The sequence below is a fragment of the Clavelina lepadiformis genome, chromosome 7 (genome assembly GCF_947623445.1).
Source record: "Clavelina lepadiformis chromosome 7, kaClaLepa1.1, whole genome shotgun sequence".
NCBI lineage: Eukaryota > Metazoa > Chordata > Ascidiacea > Aplousobranchia > Clavelinidae > Clavelina > Clavelina lepadiformis.
In genome coordinates, this window is record NC_135246.1 from 9,739,837 (window position 1) to 9,760,056 (window position 20,220).

Consider the following 20,220-nt stretch of genomic DNA (forward strand, 5'->3'; position numbering starts at 1 on the left):
TGTCGTGCTCCCGTAGCTTTCAATGGTTCAACTTTTTGGAGGGTATTCATGTACTCTTGATTTTCTGCTGATGAGCTGAAAGACGTAACTTAACCTATTTATCAAGTAGAATATATTCTTTGTTGTTACTTTCATTAGTTGGAAGCTTAAACAGATTGTAAGTAGGCTACCTAGAACAAATACAAGAACCAAAGCACTATAGTGTATAGTAAGCCTATGCTTGACCGACAAACGAGCAGCATAACCTCTACTTCATATTATTTTGCACTTTATATTATTTTTATAAATTGTTTTAAAATTGACTTTTGTAAGTAAAAAAGCACATAATAAGTAATGGGTCGTCGTTGGGATTTAGCGATTTACAATGCAATTCTCAGGTTGCCTTTAGCAACCGATTTAGGCCAATACAATACAGTAGAGTGACCTATTCTGCAGTAAGTCACATATACTGCAGGAGTTTAGACTAAGCTTACTAAAGGCCTACTTCTAAAAATGTTTTGAATAAGCGGAAATAAACACACTCTATGCCGAGTGGTAACGACATAAATTTTTCTCCAAATGACGCAAACAATAAATTGCTCTAAGATTTTTTTTGGCTGCATATCAGTACAAGTCTTCAAAAAAGTTTCATATATTTCTTGACGTCCACAAATTTACTATACAAATCTATTTATGTGATGGTCGTATTTGCGCCAGTCATCACCTCGGGCATTTCGGGATACAAGGAAACCACCGCTATCCGCATCACAACCGCGACTTGGTTATTTTTACCTACCAGCCTTTGACATCGTTAGGCCTATATGTGCATGTGTTCGGTCCAGGTACAAAGTTACCAATTTATAGATCAGTTACCAAAAATCAGCAAGTGGCTAGCAGACGCAGGTTATAGGCCTGCGTGCAAGCTTGTGCTGTTCATCTGTTAGGAGAGAAAAACTTTTAATACTTAGCATGTTAAACTTTCAGAATATATTACTATCAGACAAGGAAAATTGTAGGAGACCAATATTTTTCAACACGCTTTGTTTGTTTTCAAACATTTTTTGTCATGGAGAGCCGCGATTGGAAAAACTTTCAAACGACTTCGCTGAAGTCTTTCATCTATTTGCCTATTCTTGCCTTCGTACTTATTCCTGGTGGAATAATCATATGGTAAGTATTGACGAGTAACATGTAACTACTAATTAACCAACAAAAAGTAATCATCAAATATAAGGTACAACTGGTGAAAACAGAAATTGCCCTGATGAAGTTAAACCGAATGGGGAAACGTCGACAGACAATAAAGTTTTGTTTTCACCAGTTGTGCCTTATATTTGATGATTATTATGCCTGGTGGCAACCATAGTATATCAACATAAAATAAGTTAAATCATTATTTCTAGTTGTAATGTCTTGCTGTAGCATACCTGATGTCGGTTTCTGTCATCAAATGCAAGCTATATACAGTATAAAATTGCTTTAATTACTGATACGCGTGCTCTTGTACTCGACCTACATTACTTGACGCAAGTTTTAAATTTTGTACAAATGTTTCTAGTCCTGACATTGTTGTTAACTTCTAGGCCTATGTATCGTAAAATTAACTTTCAATGAATCAGTAATAGTTTTGAACCACTTTAGCATATAAAACAAGATTTGGAAATGATAAAAAACGATAAGCTTTCAAAATGATCAAACACCTTAAATGAAGTTAGGCACAGAGGCTGATAAAACTTACAAAACATAAGAAACAGGATTGCAATTACCTGTTGCCACCGGCAATGAAAAATGAACGGGTGATCGTCGTCAACATCTTGCAAAGTATAGGGTTAGTGCTACCTATAGTATATAGACAACTTCGAACCTCGGATTACTAACTGTGAAACAAAAACTTAAGATCTATTGCTTTAATAACTAATCATAAGTAAAGTTAGAATTTTTTAAATTCTTAAGTAATCTGTAAAATTGCCTATTGATGTTTGAGAAAAACACTTCCACAGCTTTATACACCTCACACATGTATGTCGTGTATAATACAAATATACCTATTATGTATAGGCTCACATACAGGCTTAGGTTATGTCGGTGATCATTAATGAAACAATTGAAATATGCCATATTATTTTCAGAATTTTGGTTTACCATCTAAAATACGAACAAGTAATAATGTGCAGTCTAGCGCACCTTACAAAGTATTTAAATTAATTCAGTTTTCATAGACGCCACTTGCTTGGGCCGTCGTATAACTTATCCGCCTATACTTGCACATCGCACAAGAAATGAACCTATTTGAAATATGAAAACATTTATCACATTATGATAAAAAATGCTTGCTTTAGGCTTAAAATAAACTTGTTAGCCTATATCATTGTGTAGAACTTTTTGAAAGGTGTATGTAGGTCAGTGTACATTTATAATAATATAATATTTTATGAGCATCGGTATATATTGGCAGTACGCGTTCATAATCAGTTATATTACGTATGTATATACTGCAGTTATGCCGTGATTTATCAACATGAGTTCATCCGTGGGCTGCCTGGATTTCCTTTTATCAGCGACCTCGGGGTGCAGCCACCTTCAAACGCTATATTCTCACTGCTTTTTAACTGGGGAGCTTTGGCGACATTTGCAACTATGTATTCATATTACAAGTAAATTATGTGGTGAAGTATTATCTTAAACTAAAGATTAATTATAATTATCCTAGATTAGTTGCAGTAACTGTATAAGCGGGTGGATTATAAAAACACGCTTCGAAAATTGAGTTGTGTTGACATGTAATAATATACTTAAATTGGCTGTGTGCTATATTATGTAGGGCTAGGTGTTGACTCATTTTCGGTTGCAGAAATTCACATGAAAAAAAGATACGTCACCATATGCAGTAGCCTAAGAAAAACGTTTTTATATTCCTACAGCAGCATTTAAGTGAGGGGCTATTGTTATAACAAGTTAACCTTAAATCAAAGAGTTGTTAGTGATTCTTCTGGAAGAAAAATTTCAATAATGTTAAGCGGTTAAGTATTTATTGTCAAAGAAGCGTCGCATAAAATGCAAATATTGCGCCAAATGTAAAATAAATACTGGTATTTTATGACGTCACGATCTGAAATCCTTGCACATGAAAAATGGATTAATGCAAGCAATACGGTTACTTTCATACGGTTACGGTTAATATCTTTCTTTCTAAAGCAAAGTGGAAGTGACTTATCGAAAGCTTAATCGCGTTATTTGTGGGTATCCAGTAGATAAGTCTAGTATAAGTTGGGCATCTAGTGATTATAATTCCGATGTCTACAGGCCTAACTTCACTAACAGTTCGTATATTTGTACTGATGGAGATAAATTCTAACTAAGCGTCAGCTGAAGCAGACTGAGTTTATTATTATAATGCCGATATTTGCCGGAAGGATGCGAATGCTTACCTAGTGCATGGACTGTAACTTCTATGCCGAAAATAAGCGTTCTCAACGAGTAAAAGCTTAACTCGTATTTCATTTAAAACACGTTTAACTCTTGACTAAAGGCCAGCCATCAAACATGTTGCTATACATGGTGACGTCATAGTTGTATACCTCCATCATACTTCACAGCAAATTTGCGATACATAACGGCCGCAAATAAACCATAACAGATTAATTTATTGAAAAACTAGATTTCGGTATACTTACTGGCAGCTATTCTTTGATTCAAAGTCAACTCGTTTTTGCATTTCCCCTCACCCTCGTCACATCGAATCATTTATTTTTCGTAAATAGATAAATGCAATATTAATTAAGTTAATTAATACCACTGTTTTGTGTTAAATTGTTTATAACTGTAATTGGCCAACTATTCTTTTGTATTTTGCGTTTCTTAGATACGTAATTCACACAAGTAGGCAGTCCAAGTTGAACATTGCTGCGTTAGTATTCGGGTTCATTGCTTGCTTTGGGATAACTCTTGTTGCATCCTTTGAGGTATTGTATGCGACATTTTAAGTTCTTACATTTTTATTATTGTTACAATTACAGTATATAGTCCATAAGCGTCGTATAGCTTAGGTTTCACTTAAATCAGGCATATAAAATATTCGCGGTCCTTTTGGAGCTCAAGTGCGGCCCGCGAATTGTTTCTATTTTTATATTCCTTCAGAAAATTACATTCAACACAAGTCGCTGGTCACATTTCGCTTCTATAGTGTATATGCAAGTTTTGTGACATTTTTGACGCCGTTTAAACACACAGCTTAAAGCAAAGCATACGCCGTGACGATAAGGTCAAAAACCACCATGACGCAATTATTTAAAAATTTAATTCAATTAAGTTGTCCAATAAAACAACAGAAGCATTTTTAACATTTCATACGTTTTCTAAAAATAATAGGTTTTTTGTTAAATCAAATGTATCCGAAAAATTCCCATTCTTTACTGTTTTAGCGCGGTTATAGTAATGCGGCTCTTGTGAAATAAAAGTCTTGAAAGTGCAGCCCGTAAGTGATGAGCAGTTTGACCTATGCCTGACATCTAATTTTTCTCAGGCATAAGTTATATGTGTCTGACTTACGCTTGTTTTTCTGTATAGTGGATTGATTCATTTGTTCCACATATGATTGGGGCAGGCTTAACATTCGCCGGATGCATAGTATATTTTTGGATGATTGTTTCCATATCGTGGTCACTTGTTCCTGATGTCCATAGCAAGAGCATTGTTTACTTAAGAATAGTCATTGCATCTCTGACAACATTGTTACTAATAGCAGGTATCCTTTTACGAGATAGGCTATACCGAGTTATAACTTATTTTAAAACTGAAATAAACTTTTGTGAAAGCCGAATAGAAATAGAAGCAATAATAAGTAACAAAGTACTGTTCTTACCATTTTTACGATATGCTGCCCAGCTGCGTAATATTTTCTTTAACACTTTTGCAATGTAGGTGGAGTTGGAATTATGCTAGTACAGGTAAGCTATATTTTCCTGCGTTTCCAAACTCAGCAGCATTTGTAGCTTTGTTGTATTCACAAAACGTATCTTGTAACATATAAATGACGGGCTAGTTCACGTATTAACTGTTATTATAGTTATTGCTATAAGTTATTGTATGTATGGAGTCTATTAGACATAAATCTGTAAAAGAAAAATGAAGTATGTTATAGCTTACACCTTACGGCATTAAAAAGAGGCGTATGGTATTCAAAAAAGGGTCAATTCCTTTCTTTATTTCTTTATGTAGTGAAATATTAAAAATGCAATTACTCAAAAATCGGCCTACGGGGATCCCTGAAACTATGCATGTGAACTATGATTGTCTAATACTATTTCTTAGTGGAATATGGCAAAAATCACTTATCTCTACATCCCGTTACATAGGCCCGAAGTCAAAAGTGGAATTTTAGATTTTAAAATACACATTTCCTACTTTTTCATGCTAATTTTTATCCACGTTTTCCGCGCAACCTGGAACCTAGAAACGAGCCAAATCCTATGGAAATATATTGCCAGGCTAAAACACAATACCTACTACGCTGCCCTCTGATTGGTCTAAACCAGGGATGTCCAACCTTTTATTATAGTGGGCCGCATTGTCACTTGAAATAACTGAATGGGCCGCAAAACCTATTAAATTTCAAGAAAAATAGGTACATGAAGTACATACTTTTGGAGTGAAAATGACTAGCGGGCCGCACAAAAATCTCAGGCGGGCCGCAGGTTGGACATCCCTGGTCTAAACAGTCTTATGTAAGACGTCGGACGAAATCAGAGAAATCTTATTTTGTGACCCATGCCATACGCCTCTTAAAAACATGATTTCTAGAAACACATTTATTCAAACTAGCCTAAATTTGCTTATAGGTAAACAAAGCCAAATTTTTCAACATGACCAGCATTTTAGAGTGGTGTTTGACGTATTTAAGCTATTTATTTCTCTTGACTTTTATCTACGACCTGAGGAACATCAGAACAACTGAAGTCAACTTAAAACTGCAACGTTTAACTAACAATCATCCAGTCACAAGTTCTGCTCCATGCACAAATGATGCTTTTGTCGATGTCGTGTGAAACAAAGTTAATATTTTTGTCTAAAGCTGTAGGAGAGACCGGGGACAATTGTAAAAAATTCAGATTGTGCCGTTTCACTTAAAATGCTGTGCGTCTGATTCATACAGATTAGTGCTAATACATGAATGACGACCTTGTACATATGTACCAAAAATTTTAAACTTTTTCTGTTTTTAATATGCTCGTTTTATTTCTACATTTGACCCAATATAGTCAATTGTAACATATCGCTGGATCCGTTGTAACGCCAATCTTTAAAACTGCTATTCTATTGCAAATTAACTATATGTAATATAAGCCATTGTTCGAGCCACGAACAGCACAAACAGGTCTGACAGACAAACACGTTTAAAACTTCACTGGAACCACGATCATGTGGCCAATGCTTGCATGCCATGCATTGAATCCATTACTCAACTTGCCGACCGCTATTAAAATGCTTACAGCATACAAACTTTGCAAAGCATAAGATTCGTCGTCACATTCATCAAAATCAAAACGATTTGAGTGTGATCAGGACGATCGTAACTAACAAAGTTAATGGTTTGGCCGTGAGTGAAATCAATGGTTATTAAGTGACTTATGAATAGTGTTTGACAAGCTGTTAAAATTGCTGTTACAATTGTAACCAAACTTTTTCTGACCAGGTAAGCTCCCCGCTTTAACGGCTAGTCAATCAGCCAGACTCCCTTATTTTTACGAGTCTTTCTTGAATAAAAACAAACGTCTTCTCTTTATTAAAATTAAAACGTAGACTAACTCAACTCGCTCAGCACCACACAGCCGAGCGCAACATTTACCACAAAACAAATTCCACGCGACTAAGGATTCCCCGTGGGACGCTAAATACATTACTAATTGGGCCCTCGGGCTAACGATCTGAGACGTCACGAGTATAAACAAGTAAAACACGGCATATCGTGAACATGCATATAAAGACAATACAATGCGAATAAAAACGGTGTATAACGTGATGGATATAAAAATAGTGTATAACGTGATGGATATAAAAATAGTGTATAACGTGATGGATATAAAAACGGTGTATAAAAATACTCTCGTGACACAATTACTGTTACTGTTACCGAAGCATAAACATTCACTTTGTGACCAAAGTTTCTACTCTTCTATAAGCCAATTGCATCAATAAAGACTAGTCTATTACTGCTCTTCTCTCCCATTTCCTCCTGGCTACCACCAAAAATCAGATTTAATTTGTTAACAGATGCAGACCTAATTATTCCATTTAAAAAAAATTTACTCAATTTTCTAAAAAACAAACTTTTGTTGATTTTTAATTTTTTTTGCTTACACTACAGTCCAGATGATTAGCTTATTTCATACAGGTTGTAAAGCCGATGTATTGTCTAAATTTTCGACGTTCAATGACGCACGTTAAACAAGGAAAGATAGAGCTGTTACAATTGACCTATATTACTTTTGTCCCCGGTATCCCAAACTATGCTTTTGTCGGCCGGTTGTCGTTCAAATCTTTTCAACGGTTATTATCATTGAGTCATCGACTTGATGATAAGAAGATACACTCCTGACGACGCATATAAACTATTTGTGTGATGTTTCCAAAATTATTCCCTAACATAATTTTATTTAGTTCAATACAGTTTGAGGATATTAATATAAGCGTGGTGCATTTTGGTTTTCTGAGGAACGTTTTAAAACAAAATGATTCGTATAAGCAAATGAATTAGGCCTAAGCAGTATTTAAGATTGGAGGGGAAGCAAAAGTTTTTATAAGCTGAGTCGAAAATTTCCAGGTAGCGTTTTACCTGACAGACAGGTGGTTGCATATTTTCTATGTAAACGAACTGTTTTGTATTATGTCGTTGGTATCGTAAAACATTTTGATAAATTTATATTAAACCTGGTATAAAACAAACGTTTTGAACTAAACCAATTCAAAAAACTTTATTCATTAAAAAACGTACCTTGTTATTCTTCTGCAAGAAACACATTGCACCAGCAAGGATGAAAGATTGCGGGAAGTGCAATGGAGCGGGTTAGCTTTGTGGTCTCATGGGTCGAACTTCGCCAGAGGTGTTGGAGTATTATTCACTCAAGGCTTATATCAAAAACTAAGCACTTGTTCTGATGATGACGATAGGTTCTTAACAATCAATTTAAAAATTGAACATTAATTGGTTAATATATATGCCCCAACGATTACAGACCAGAACGTTTTGATGATTACTTCAACAAATTAGCCTGTTTTACCGACTCGAGTATTATTATGGCAGGTAATTTTAACGTGGTGTTGAATAATGACATCGATAAGATAGGAGATGGGCCTCACAGAAATGAAAATGCGCATCAAAATTTAATTTCGTCCATGAATGCTGTACTTTCACAGAGAAGGTGAAGTTTTGCGACATTTTGCCAAGTATTGAACATAACTTGGTCATCATTCATGTTAATCTTGATCCAACTCCCCATGGCAAATGTTATTGCGCGGAAGCTCAACCCGTCCCATCTGGAGAACGAATCTTTTGTGGAGCAATGACTAATACAATGAAAGACTTTATAAAAAACATAACCCTTCTGAGACCACGACAGCACACTTAAGGTGGGACATGCACTTTAAAATACGTTATTTGCGGTGAAAACATTTGTTTTTCAGCCCAAATCAAACAAACTCTAACTCAATGGCAAACACTTTTAGAAAAACGTCCGAGAAGCTGAACAAAAACTAATCGATTGCAGAGACGAAGAACGACCTATCCCGCTGCTGGAGCAAACCATCGCTCAATAACATTAATTAATGCAGATTACAAAATTATTTTCAAGGTGATTAGCAATAAAATAAAACCTTCTTTGGAAAAATTGATCGGAAAAGAACAAAATGGTTTTATGAAAGGTCGCTATATTGGTAATAATAACATCCGCCTTCTGTTTAATGTAATAGACTTTGTAGATATGGCAAACAAAATAGGAGCGGTCTTGTCGCTCGACATATACAAAGCTTTCGTCACAGTTCAATGGTAATTCATTCACGGAGTACTGAACTCATTTAGGGTGTGGCCCGTGCGTACTAAAGTGGACCCAAACTCTTTACGCTAACCCAGTAAGTGTTGTTACAAACAACAACTTTCTGTCTCGAAAGTTTAATATAGAGAGAGGTGTGAGGCAAGGAAACCTCATTTTACTCACGTTATTTGTACTATGCATAGAATGTCTAGCTACCGCAGTTAGAAACAGTCCGTCTCGAAGTATCTCCATTGATAATATCGAAACTAAATGCTCATTGCTGGCAGACGATATATATTAGTGCTTTTATCAGGAAAAGGAAACGGTTTTGTAAAAGTTGTCTGGTCATGTGCATGAGCAATATTTGTTAAAACTCGGTATCTAGCGTATCCGGCTGAAGTTAACATGGATAAATAGCAAGCTTTTTACGTTGGATTTTTGCATTCAAGAACTACACACTCCTTAGACTTTAGAAGATAGAGGATTAAAATAGTCTATACTGATCAATTTTTATACTTTGGACTAAATGCTATACAATAACTAGGCCAAATGGACAACACGTTTTAGCCGAGCTCAGCTTTCCACCTCTGCTCACTAAAATATCGACTTTGGTTAACCTGTGATCTTCCCGCGGACTTTCCCTTTCAGGAAGAATCACGATCGTCAAAAGTTTTATTTCCCAATCCTGACTTATAAAATTAGTATAACCCAATGTGCTATTCCAAAAAAATCTCGTAAGCTACACGTTGCTACAAAATACTAATACAACAAGCTACAAAATACAACGTAAGCTGTTCACTTTTATTTGAAGATCAAAATGGAGAAGTGTCAAATAGGACCAGATGTGCCAACCAATATATAAGGGCGGAACAAATATGATTGACACACAGAAAAATATACTCTGGCACTTAAAATGAAATAGATTAAACTGCTTGTGGACAATAATTACTCGTTTCCCGGCCCTGGAAAGCAATCGAAAAGCATTTTTATACGACAAAGACATTACGTGTCCGTTACTTTTATGGTGCACACCGCCACTTGTCTGTTATTTAGTTGAACATTTTAAAATGTCTGTGTTCACGTTGTACTTATGAATAGAATGCGCTTTGATTGTGTGCGTCGCGCATTCAATACCGATCGGACACATTACACTGACTGCGTTCGTGGTAGAAACATAGGCTACCTCTTGTTATTGATTCGATTAAAAGCCGCCTATGAGCTGGGGTCGAGACGCCCTTCTAAGGAGTCAGATATATTAATTATATCGGAGTTAAGCCACTCACGGCTACTATAATCAGTTCGGCGGCGTACTACGCGTATCAAATCTCAAGATAAGTTACACTTTCAAATTTTCCACAAGATAACCCTGAATTTCAGAAATTAGTTCCCTTGCGAACAATGCGCTCCTCCATCGCAACATAGAGAAAGTTTTTGAACAAGACATTAGAGATCAACCACTTTGACAAAAACCTCTTTGTTTTAACAAAAAGCTCAAATATAAAAGTAGGGTGTTTATGATAAACGAAATGGCGATGACCGGAATATTTTTTTGCGAAAACATCTTATTATGGAGAAATGTTAACGTATGACGAAAATGGCTGGCATGTGACCAAACAACACAGCATTTATAGAATACGTAAAATTGATGTCAGGGATTCTCTCCAAATGTGAACAAGAAACGTTCACACGGGACAGCAATATAAACGTCCGTTTCAAACTCCAATAAGAAAACATGAACAAAAATGAGAAGAACGAATCAATAATCCACTATCTCAGCGTGAATGGAAGGAGATGTGTCACCGTGTATATTGCTCCACAATTGAGACAAAGTTAAGGGATTTTCAAATAAAACTTATTTGAAATAAAATAATCTGCGGGAAGTTGTGACCAATCAAGCTGTTCAAGCTTTCAATCTGGTGGATTCAACGTGATTTTGCAGCAATGCTGCCGAGACTTTATTTCATTTGTTTTGTGTTTCTGAATCGATTACGCGCTGCTGGGAAGATGTTGAAGCATGGATTGTATCGAAGCTAACACAGAATACCACTTACACTGAGGCCGGAAACAAAATTGCTTACGAGCAGGACGGAAATTGAAATGATATGGAAATGTTTATTGTTTTGTGCCCGTTTTGTAACAGCCCTCTAACCATATTTAGTAGTTCTTAGACTTCTTTGTATGATATTGTATTTCTATTTTTGTCGTTGCATTATAATATGCTTTTTAATCAAATAAGCTTCTTATCTGAAAAATGGTGATGGTGGATATCGCTACTTTCTAGTTTTTGTAAAATGCGGCAGCAATACGTTTTGAAATGTTCTGGCGCATCTGAGCCAAAAACGTGGCGTACAGAATGTGGCAACCACTGTGGCACGAGCTTGCTAAATATGCAGTAAATTACTTACAGGAATGCAGAACGAAGATAAGTGCTTAATTTGATTAAAGTTAACTGGCCTAGTTTCGATTTTTCGGAAATACTTCTGTCTTTTTGGTTGAGTATAAATTTTTAAAAGTAAAATTAAATTGTAAATTTATATAGACTGTAGGCTTGGCTATAAAGGCAGAAAGGCTTTGCAATGCTATAGCCAATGTTGCAATTGAAGAAACTCATGGCCAGGGTGTAAATTGATCTGGTAATAGTTTTTTGAGGTTAAAAAATTGATCATAATTGATATTACAAAATATGGCAATTAGATCCGGACTGCAGAGTTTTACTAGGTTACAAAAATGTTTACCGATATATGTGTAACAGAAAGGTGGGTATATGGCACCTGAACTTGAGAGGTTGACCCACTCCACTACAATAATTGCTTGTTGAAATATTTTTGCGGGTGATGTTATATGAGTCTCATAAGGTCGTTGTCTTTTTTTCTCACCCTCAGACTTAATTGTTCACCTTAACTGCTTATTGTCTCGTGAAGATGACAACGAAGTTGCCTAACTTTACACTGAACTTCTTCAAATTGAATTCAACAATGGTTAGACAGAATGACAACTGTATATACTGATTATATTGAAGCTTCTTTGAACGATTACATTTAGACAAAACATCAACAGTATAAAAACGTCCATGTTACAGCGCTTATCTTAGTAGACTTGCTGCATTGAATAAGTGTGAATAATAATGCTGATACTAATGAAACTAATACACAGCATAGACAGGCACAATATTTACATCCCGACTAATAACGATAAGCAGGAAGTCACCCATATGTAATGTTATGTTTCGCTAAGCCGATGTTCGAAAATTTAGAATTCTATACCGTATTCGATCTGTATATTATAATATGCCCTTATTATCACATATGCATAAGAAGTATATTTTTTCTGAATTGTTGCAGAACTTCCGTTTAGATTAAAAAATATATAGGCTACACAAACTAAAATATTCATACTTGAGATGCATGGGTAACGTTTAAAGAAGAAATGTTGTAAGGATTTTGAGATATTCAACTAGATTTTTACTTCATAATAAAACTAAAAATGTGCGAATGGAAGGCACTGTTCAAAGGAAATGTTGCAATTAAATATTACATTTTAAACGTTTCAAAACGTTTTACAGGACATTCTAGAATTTTTTGCGTAGAAAACACATTTTTGTTCAGGTAAAATTGTACAGTCTGGGTTTTATTGTATCAGTCTTTTTAACTAATGAATGATATTACAGCCTATTAGTGAAATGTTCTTGTCTTAACAGGATTTAGTTTCGGCATGGAATAAGTGATCCCATAATGGCATTGTTAAATTTTGTTCCTCAGTGTTTAAAATTACAAAGAAATTTGATTCTAATTAAACAAGTAGCTGCAAAACTAAAGCCAAATTCCAACTTCGGGTATTCAACTAATGGTGGTTCAATATCTACCTCCACTGTTTCAACCTCAAAGCCACTTGTTTTAATGCTACCCTGGCTTGGTGCCACAAAATCAGCGGCATCTAAGTATATTAAACTCTATGAAGAAGTTGGTTGCCAGGTGTTGGTGAAACACTCATATTACAAAGATTTTCTATGGCCAGCAACAGGTTTGAACAATAGCAGGCGGTTTCTTTTAGATGTCAAGAAGAAAATGGAAACAGATAACCAGCCAATAATCATCCATTCCATGTCAATAGGGTGTTATTTCTATGCGTTGATGTTAATACATTTGCAAAGAGAACCAGATATATTTCGAACAATTTTGGATAATATTAAAGTTCAGGTTGTGGATAGCCCAGTTGTCGGCACACTGGAAGAAATGGCTATTGGCGTCTCCACCACTAGTACTAAGAATCGAACTATCAGCCGTCTAATTAAATCATCAATAATGTCATATTTTGCATTAAGTCGTCCGTTTACAGTAAAAATCTATACCGAAGCAATTGATGCTATGAAGCTAAGGCCATGCGTAGTCCCATCACTTATATTGTCAAGTACAGATGATCCAATGGCTTTGCCTGAATCTGTGAAGGATTTTATTAGAAGTTGGGAAAATGTTGGTGTAGATGTTACTAGTAAAGTATGGACAGATTCTGGTCATGTACAACATTTAAGAAATCATCCTGTGCTGTACAAGGATATGCTGTATGAAGTTCTGGGGAAGTCTCTAGGTAGAAATCTTACACTTCGCGCAAAGCTTTGATAATGATTAACCTAATGGAATACTTGACAAAATGATAATCTTCACTTCTGATTATGTACTTATATAACAGATTTACTTAACTGTTTACATTGTGTGTGTACTGAACTTTGCTGATACCTCAGAGACTGACTCATTGAGCCCCATTTAAAAACTCATTAAAATAATAATTGCAAATGTTAATCAAAAAGTTTAATGTATCATGTCTGTTGGCTATGTATTGTGCATACAAACTTTGTTTAAATTAAACAGTTTGTTTTTAAAACTTCTTGTCCATATGCACAGTGAGAATTTTATAAATTTGTAAGATTTATCAGGAAATTCTTATTAACACCCAGGAGGTACACACCCAATCGTAATTATGTTGGGAACACTAAGAGAGGTGTTTTCCACCTTTTATTATTTCGATGCAGATTTTTCTTTGACTTTTTATTACAAAATTGGAATTATGTAAGTAACATTACCAAGTGTGCAGGGGCAGATCTAGAAAATTTTTAAGCGGAGTTTTCCATTCGGCTAAAGTTTTGAAAATTGGGTTTCTCCAGGTTTATTTTACTGCTGGTTTATTTGCTTTCGTATCACCATCCATAGTGTATTGGTTAGTGAGCTAAAACTATATTCGCTGTGTTTCAGAGGATTAAATCATTCTTAGCCTAGCCATTCCACTGCTTGCTTTCCCCGTTAACTTACCAAAGTACAAGACCACAAGCAAATCGACAAGAGTTGTTGCTTATCTGGTGCAATGCATTTCATTGCTTACGATACTCGTTGATCATTGATACTTTTTCAAAAAAAGAATGCCTTCAATAATGATGCTTGAATACGTTATCCGAAAAGCAATTGTACATCACAACTCAAACACTGCTTCAATGCACACATGACACATTTAAGTGAAAGGCTATATCTATATTGTGCCATAGCTTTTGATACAATGGGTTCAGTAAAACCCAGAAATCAGATAAAGCAAGGGAACGTGTGCAAGAAAATTAAAATCACGATGCAATGTTTAGAAGCCAACATTAGCCGCTGACACGCTTTGTGTGAGAAAATTTTATGAACATTCCCGCTAGGCATTGTTGATAACACCAATGTGGTTTCATTTTCCGCTGGACTGCGCTTAAACCAAAAGTGAGTATTTCAAAGGAGCGTTAGAGAAAAAAGTTGTGCAATCTACAGAGAGAATAGTGAGGGAGAAAAATGCTTACCTCTTGTCATAAAGCATTTTAGAAAACGTGTTGTGTTTCATGCTGTGCTGGAACAAAGTAATAGTTGTTTTTATCCAACAAAATAAACTTTTAAGCAGTACACACAAATATTATTTTAACTGCTGAGGATGGTGTTGCAACATCTCAACACTCCGGCTGTATCCGCCCCTGCAAATACGATATTATCTGGATTTCATTTTTCAAAGGTGTTGGGTTTATGAGAGTTTATGACATGAAATCATATCATACACATTAACTCTCATTTTTGTGATATGCATTGGTTTCTTGGGTTTATGTTGTTCTTAAAAAAAAATTATTTGTGCAAGATTGTAAATTTTGACAATAAGTTTCACTGCTCTACCTCTATATAGTATACACTAGCGTTACACTTTGGAAGCTTTCTATGTATCAGCATATCTTCAAATTGTGCATTTTCTTCATTACCTATTATGGTAGGTATATGATACACAACATATGATTACCCATGCTTATTATGAAGTGAATTTTGATGTTGAAGTCACCAAATTGATATTGCAATTTGTTATGTGTTTTGTGTTTAATGCTAGTATGCTAGATACATTAGAAAAATCCTTGCAAATTTATGTATGTTAACTTCAGTATTAGATTGAATTTCCCCTGGGACAGAATTCTTGCACCGAAAATATGCCAGTAAATGGATAGAAAGCAAGTTTTAAAATCCATTTGCGATTCTTATTGGCAAAGACTTTTTTATTTTTAAAGAAACGTACGCAATCTGTCATTTGAAAATGTTTTTGATTGTGGAAACATTATAATCTGTATAGTTTATTGACATTTTCTTATATTTTCCAACCATGAGTTCATAAACCTGACACTTGGTAAATTTAAAATTGGCTGGGATCAAGGTACATTTATTAAGCGAATACTACTTTGCTGCATTTTGTGACATCAGAAATAGTATGAGATTATGTATTATATTGTGCCTGAAGTTTGTAAGGTTATAAATTCAATTATCTTCTTCATATTGCAACATTTTTTGACACTATGAAGTTTTTGTGATTATATAGTTGTGCAATAAAGTAGGTTATTGACAATATAAATTAAAAAATGATTTGTAAATGTAAATCTGCCCGTGCTTGTTAAAGTGATTGAAAAAATACAAAACAATTTAATGGAAACTCAAACTCATTGGCAGTGTTGAGCTCAATTTAATACCTGCATACATACGTATGCATCTACAGAAATACATATACAGTAATACTAAATCTGTTTACAGTTTATCACTGTTTTCAATGCGTTTTACGGTTAGGTTTGGTGCTAGTTGTTGGACTCAGCTAGTTTGCGTAGTAACCTGGTAAAATTTCAATATTTTACCACTTAAGTTTTAAGATGTAAAAGGATATTGTTAAAAATCTAATGAAACTAAAACTACAATGCCAGGCCAACAGAAAATATCTTCATTTTTTTCACCAAAAAGAACTGCACTCTCAGTGGTAAGTTGCAAGCAATAATAATGAAGTTTAATAAAAGTAGTTATGTTTGAAAGAAGATTAAAACTAGAACTAACCTTGTAGACTTTAGCTCAAAAAGTACAAAATCATTGACGATATTTTGCAAGAAAAATATTTGTTTATCACCAGACCTCTGTGCCTATTTGATTTTCCTAATTGCATTCATTTCATTTGTTACTACAATGTACATTTACATCTGTTTTGTTATATCTGTCTTTCTCATGCTGTTATATTCCTAGATTCGAGCAAATGATCAACCAGAAGCTAAAGTTCGAAAAACCGAAAGTGATCTTCCAAAATCAAGGTAAATATCTTGCTTGATTAAATATCTAAGATTTTTTGAAAAAAGATGTCATACCACTTTTTTATGACATTTGCGCAGTCATTTGCTGTAAATGATTAATTATTTACATACTTTTTTGTTTTACTACTTTGTTATGAGTTTTGCAAACATTAAATTCTATCAAACTTCCAAACTGTCGTGAAAGTATTACTATGTTCTAGTTTTCCAAAGAGCACCTGGTCCTTCAAATTCGTTCCTAGTTCCAACAAGAAAGTTATGCAATGCTCATGGAAAGCAGCCCTTCAAACTGAATTGCAAAAATCTTACTACAAAGAAGTAGTTTTGTTAATCAAATTGTATATGTAGAAGTATAGTATGCAAAAGAAACAACTTTCTGAATAGTAATTTTGAAGTTTTTTTATTTCCAACTACATTAATGTCTTGATGTTTTCTTACAGTATTTACATCTTGTGCAAAATTCTGTTGTAAGGTGACTATATGCTTTTAACGTATTTTACAGTTGTGCAACTTTGTCGCTAAGGAAAGAGCGTCATACACAGTTTACCCTCCAGAGGACCAGGTGTTTACATGGACACAGCATTGCGACATACATAACGTGAAAGTGGTCATTCTCGGACAGGACCCATATCATGGACCTAACCAAGCTCATGGATTATGTTTCAGTGTGCAGGTGTTGCTAGACTGTATGATGGCACGTATTCTTCAATTCTTTTTCGAAGATGAAAAAAAATTGTTTCAATTTCCCTGCATTTGTTTGGGATTAGGCTAATGCTAGATGTTAATATCTTTTCATTACTTCTGCTGGTTATGGGACCCTGCCTTCAATTTAACTCAGTTTCTGGTATTTTAGAAGAGCGTTCCACCACCACCAAGTCTTCTTAATATTTACAAAGAATTAGAAAAAGACATCAGTGGTTTTAAACGCCCCGAACACGGTGACCTTAGTGGATGGGCTAACCAAGGTAATATTAGATAAACGTTAAATTTAATTTAATGTCTTTGTTTGTGTAATTCAAACTTTTATGACATTTCTGCAGGTGTTTTATTGCTCAATGCTGTACTGACTGTTCGTGCATCACAAGCGAATTCTCATAAGGACAAAGGTTGGGAAAAATTTACAGATGCGGTAATATCTTGGTTAAACTGCAATTTACGTGGTGTTGTCTTCGTTCTATGGGGTGCTTATGCACAAAAGAAAGGATCAAAAATAAATGCTGTAAGAAACTCAGGATTTTATTGGAAAATGTTTGTGATTTGCCATAACAAGCAACACGTAGAGGGCTTTTTAGATGGGCTGCTGTGTTTACAGTCATAGAATGTATTATTTTGGGTACCAAAACCAAAAAAATAAAATCCCTTTGATTGTATCGAATGTAAAAGGAACACAAATAATATTAATCACTGGAAATTTTAACATCATGCAGAAAAAACATCACGTACTAAAAGGTGTCCATCCATCACCACTATCTGCCCATCGTGGATTCTTTGGCTGCCAACATTTTTCCAAAGCTAATGATTATCTTATCAAAGAAGGAAAATCTCCTATCAACTGGTCCGCATTATAAACACATGCTGAGAATACTTTTTACTGGGTCATTCCAGTGCAGACTGCCACACACATTAGTTGAAAGTAACAAAACCAAAACATATCGCAACCGTGCACCAACCTGTTCAAGTTGAACATTGTAAATCGTAGTTGTATCAATCCGTGGTGCTTAGCTGGTAAAATTTGTTTACACACACTGTACATCTGTATAGAATTTGCATGTAGTTTGTGCTAGGTAGGCTGTCATTTTTAGTTCATGTAGAACTAAGTAAATTGTTTATAGTGAGCTTCAACATTTGTTTTTCATAACATCACACGACATCTTGTGCCTTGTTGACATTTTTCACCGAAAAGATGTCATTTTTAGATGTAAATAGTTCATTTTAGTTTCTTTTGCATGTCACCATTGCCATAACAAGTAACACGTAGAGGACTTTTTTAGATGTGCTGCTGTGTTAACAGTCATACAATCTAAGCTCCCTATAATTTGTAAGTATTTGAAAATCGTCACTTGTACAGCTATAGCCACTGCCCAGAAACTGTATGGCTCCAGTAATGCGCATTGCTTATGTTGTCATATTTAGGTTCTCCTTGTAAAAGTTTTAAAAGTATTATTGCAGGTTATATCCACAATTACCAAAAATGCTAATTTCTTACAATGATATGATTTAAAAAAAGTTCCACTCTCATACGGATTTACTGGTTACAGTTAGAATCAATTCTCAATCCTGTTCCTAAAGATTTTCCCAGTTTACCATGCCAGACTTCAATCATAGCAAAGTTTTAGCTTGTGTACATATTGTCTATTCCTGGTCAATCATTATGTGTATGCTTTTGTGTTTTGTAAATATATTGTGTTTGTGAAAATATTATGTAACACCAACTGCCAAATGATAGTTTTGGAACGTGCTGCTAAGGGGTTGCATTGTACATAGTTTGTGTTTCTTTTGAATTTGTACCGTAGTTTTGTAAATATGTAGTTTTCCTTAGCATTCATAGTCATAAGCCTACTATGTTTAAGCTAAAATTACAGTTTTAAATGCAAAATTTTGAAATTTCGATTGGGAAATAATGCTGCCAAATGTATATATTTATGAAAAAGGTTTTACCAAAAAAAATTCATTGCATATTGCTTGTTTTTTGTATTTTTCACTTCATCTAATTTCAAACACATTCGTCAATAAATTTCCATATTTCACTAAATCAGTTTTTTGTTAAAAGCAAGGTGTAGATTGTAGAAAGTATCTCAGACAAACACACAGCACCGTTTTTCTGAACGGACTACATAGTAAGTGTTACTAGGTTGTTTAAATGGTTTGGCAATACGTTAAACTGCACTTGGCCTAAAAAAAGATGCTAAATTACAATTAGGTTTTAGTAGTGCTTCACACAAACCCCACTTACGGCCAATTGCCAAACTCTTTAAAAGCACTTAAGGGATGGTTTAATCTATCAGTTTAAACCTAGAAACACTCTTGAATTACACTACAAAATTTGAAGCAATGCTGCCTGAATGTGAAACTTCGTTTTGAGCTTACAGGCGTTTTGGTAACTTATGCTGAAGCAAGCATAATGACAACCTATTGCTTCCTTAGTAACTTAATGTACATGTATAAGAAAAACCACAGCTTTAAAATGAAAGCATTGTACATACAAATTTCAAAATCAGATAAGCAAGTGAGTTTCTACAGTTTGGCTTATAATTCACTGATTTTTGCAAGTAAAACACCATACAATAATTCAGGATACAACAATATCAGCACTGTATTCAAATAAAATCAAAGACCATTTTGGTAATATCATCAGACTTTATTTTCATTCATTGCAAGAGAACTGTTACTTGTTTTTATGAGGAAACATATGTTAATTAATGGGACCCACATAGGTCATATAATGGTTAAGTATGATGAGCTCAGGTGTTAAAAAACAGACAACAGCAGTGCTATAGACTCTTAATTAGTTTCATTCCTCTGACAAAGGCTTATGTAACATAATACCATAGAGACATTAAACTGATAAGCAAACGTGACACAAAATAGTGAACATACATAGCTCTA

General features: G+C 34.7%; 2 protein-coding genes across 4 annotated transcripts; both read left to right on the forward strand.

The window, feature by feature from the left end:
- Positions 1-766: 766 nt before the first annotated feature.
- LOC143466017 (DNA damage-regulated autophagy modulator protein 1-like) lies at positions 767-7,669 on the forward strand. The gene is made up of 6 exons (XM_076964592.1): positions 767-1,149; positions 2,478-2,633; positions 3,842-3,941; positions 4,546-4,723; positions 4,900-4,925; positions 5,817-7,669. The coding sequence occupies exons 1-6, from the start codon at positions 1,046-1,048 to the stop codon at positions 6,021-6,023; spliced, it is 771 nt and encodes a 256-aa protein (XP_076820707.1). The 5' UTR covers positions 767-1,045; the 3' UTR covers positions 6,024-7,669.
- Positions 7,670-11,417: 3,748 nt separating this feature from the next.
- LOC143464593 (uracil-DNA glycosylase-like) lies at positions 11,418-19,366 on the forward strand. Of its 3 annotated transcripts, none has more exons than XM_076962458.1 (7): positions 13,596-16,295; positions 16,553-16,617; positions 16,818-16,932; positions 17,117-17,287; positions 17,468-17,579; positions 17,655-17,833; positions 18,042-19,366. In XM_076962458.1, the coding sequence occupies exons 1-7, from the start codon at positions 16,236-16,238 to the stop codon at positions 18,180-18,182; spliced, it is 843 nt and encodes a 280-aa protein (XP_076818573.1). In that variant the 5' UTR covers positions 13,596-16,235; the 3' UTR covers positions 18,183-19,366. The 3 variants fall into 3 exon arrangements, 2 of the variants coding, with proteins under 2 accessions (XP_076818573.1, XP_076818574.1); XM_076962459.1 differs by having other exon boundaries at positions 17,655-17,720; XR_013118520.1 differs by lacking the exons at positions 13,596-16,295; positions 17,117-17,287; positions 17,468-17,579; positions 17,655-17,833; positions 18,042-19,366 and adding an exon at positions 11,418-13,589.
- The last annotated feature ends 854 nt before the right edge of the window (positions 19,367-20,220 follow it).

What these genes read in the sequence shown, in the direction of transcription:
- LOC143466017 (XM_076964592.1), top strand. Translation starts at nt 1,046, where the DNA reads ATGGAGAGCCGCGATTGGAAAAACTTTCAAACGACTTCGCTGAAGTCT. An exon ending in CTCTTGTTGCATCCTTTGAG is followed by an intron (nt 3,942 to 4,545) that starts GTATTGTATGCG and finishes TTTTCTGTATAG; the next exon opens with TGGATTGATTCATTTGTTCC. An exon ending in AACATTGTTACTAATAGCAG is followed by an intron (nt 4,724 to 4,899) that starts GTATCCTTTTAC and finishes TTTGCAATGTAG; the next exon opens with GTGGAGTTGGAATTATGCTA.
- LOC143464593 (XM_076962458.1), top strand. Translation starts at nt 16,236, where the DNA reads ATGCCAGGCCAACAGAAAATATCTTCATTTTTTTCACCAAAAAGAACT. An exon ending in AAAGAACTGCACTCTCAGTG is followed by an intron (nt 16,296 to 16,552) that starts GTAAGTTGCAAG and finishes TTATATTCCTAG; the next exon opens with ATTCGAGCAAATGATCAACC. An exon ending in GATTATGTTTCAGTGTGCAG is followed by an intron (nt 17,288 to 17,467) that starts GTGTTGCTAGAC and finishes CTGGTATTTTAG; the next exon opens with AAGAGCGTTCCACCACCACC.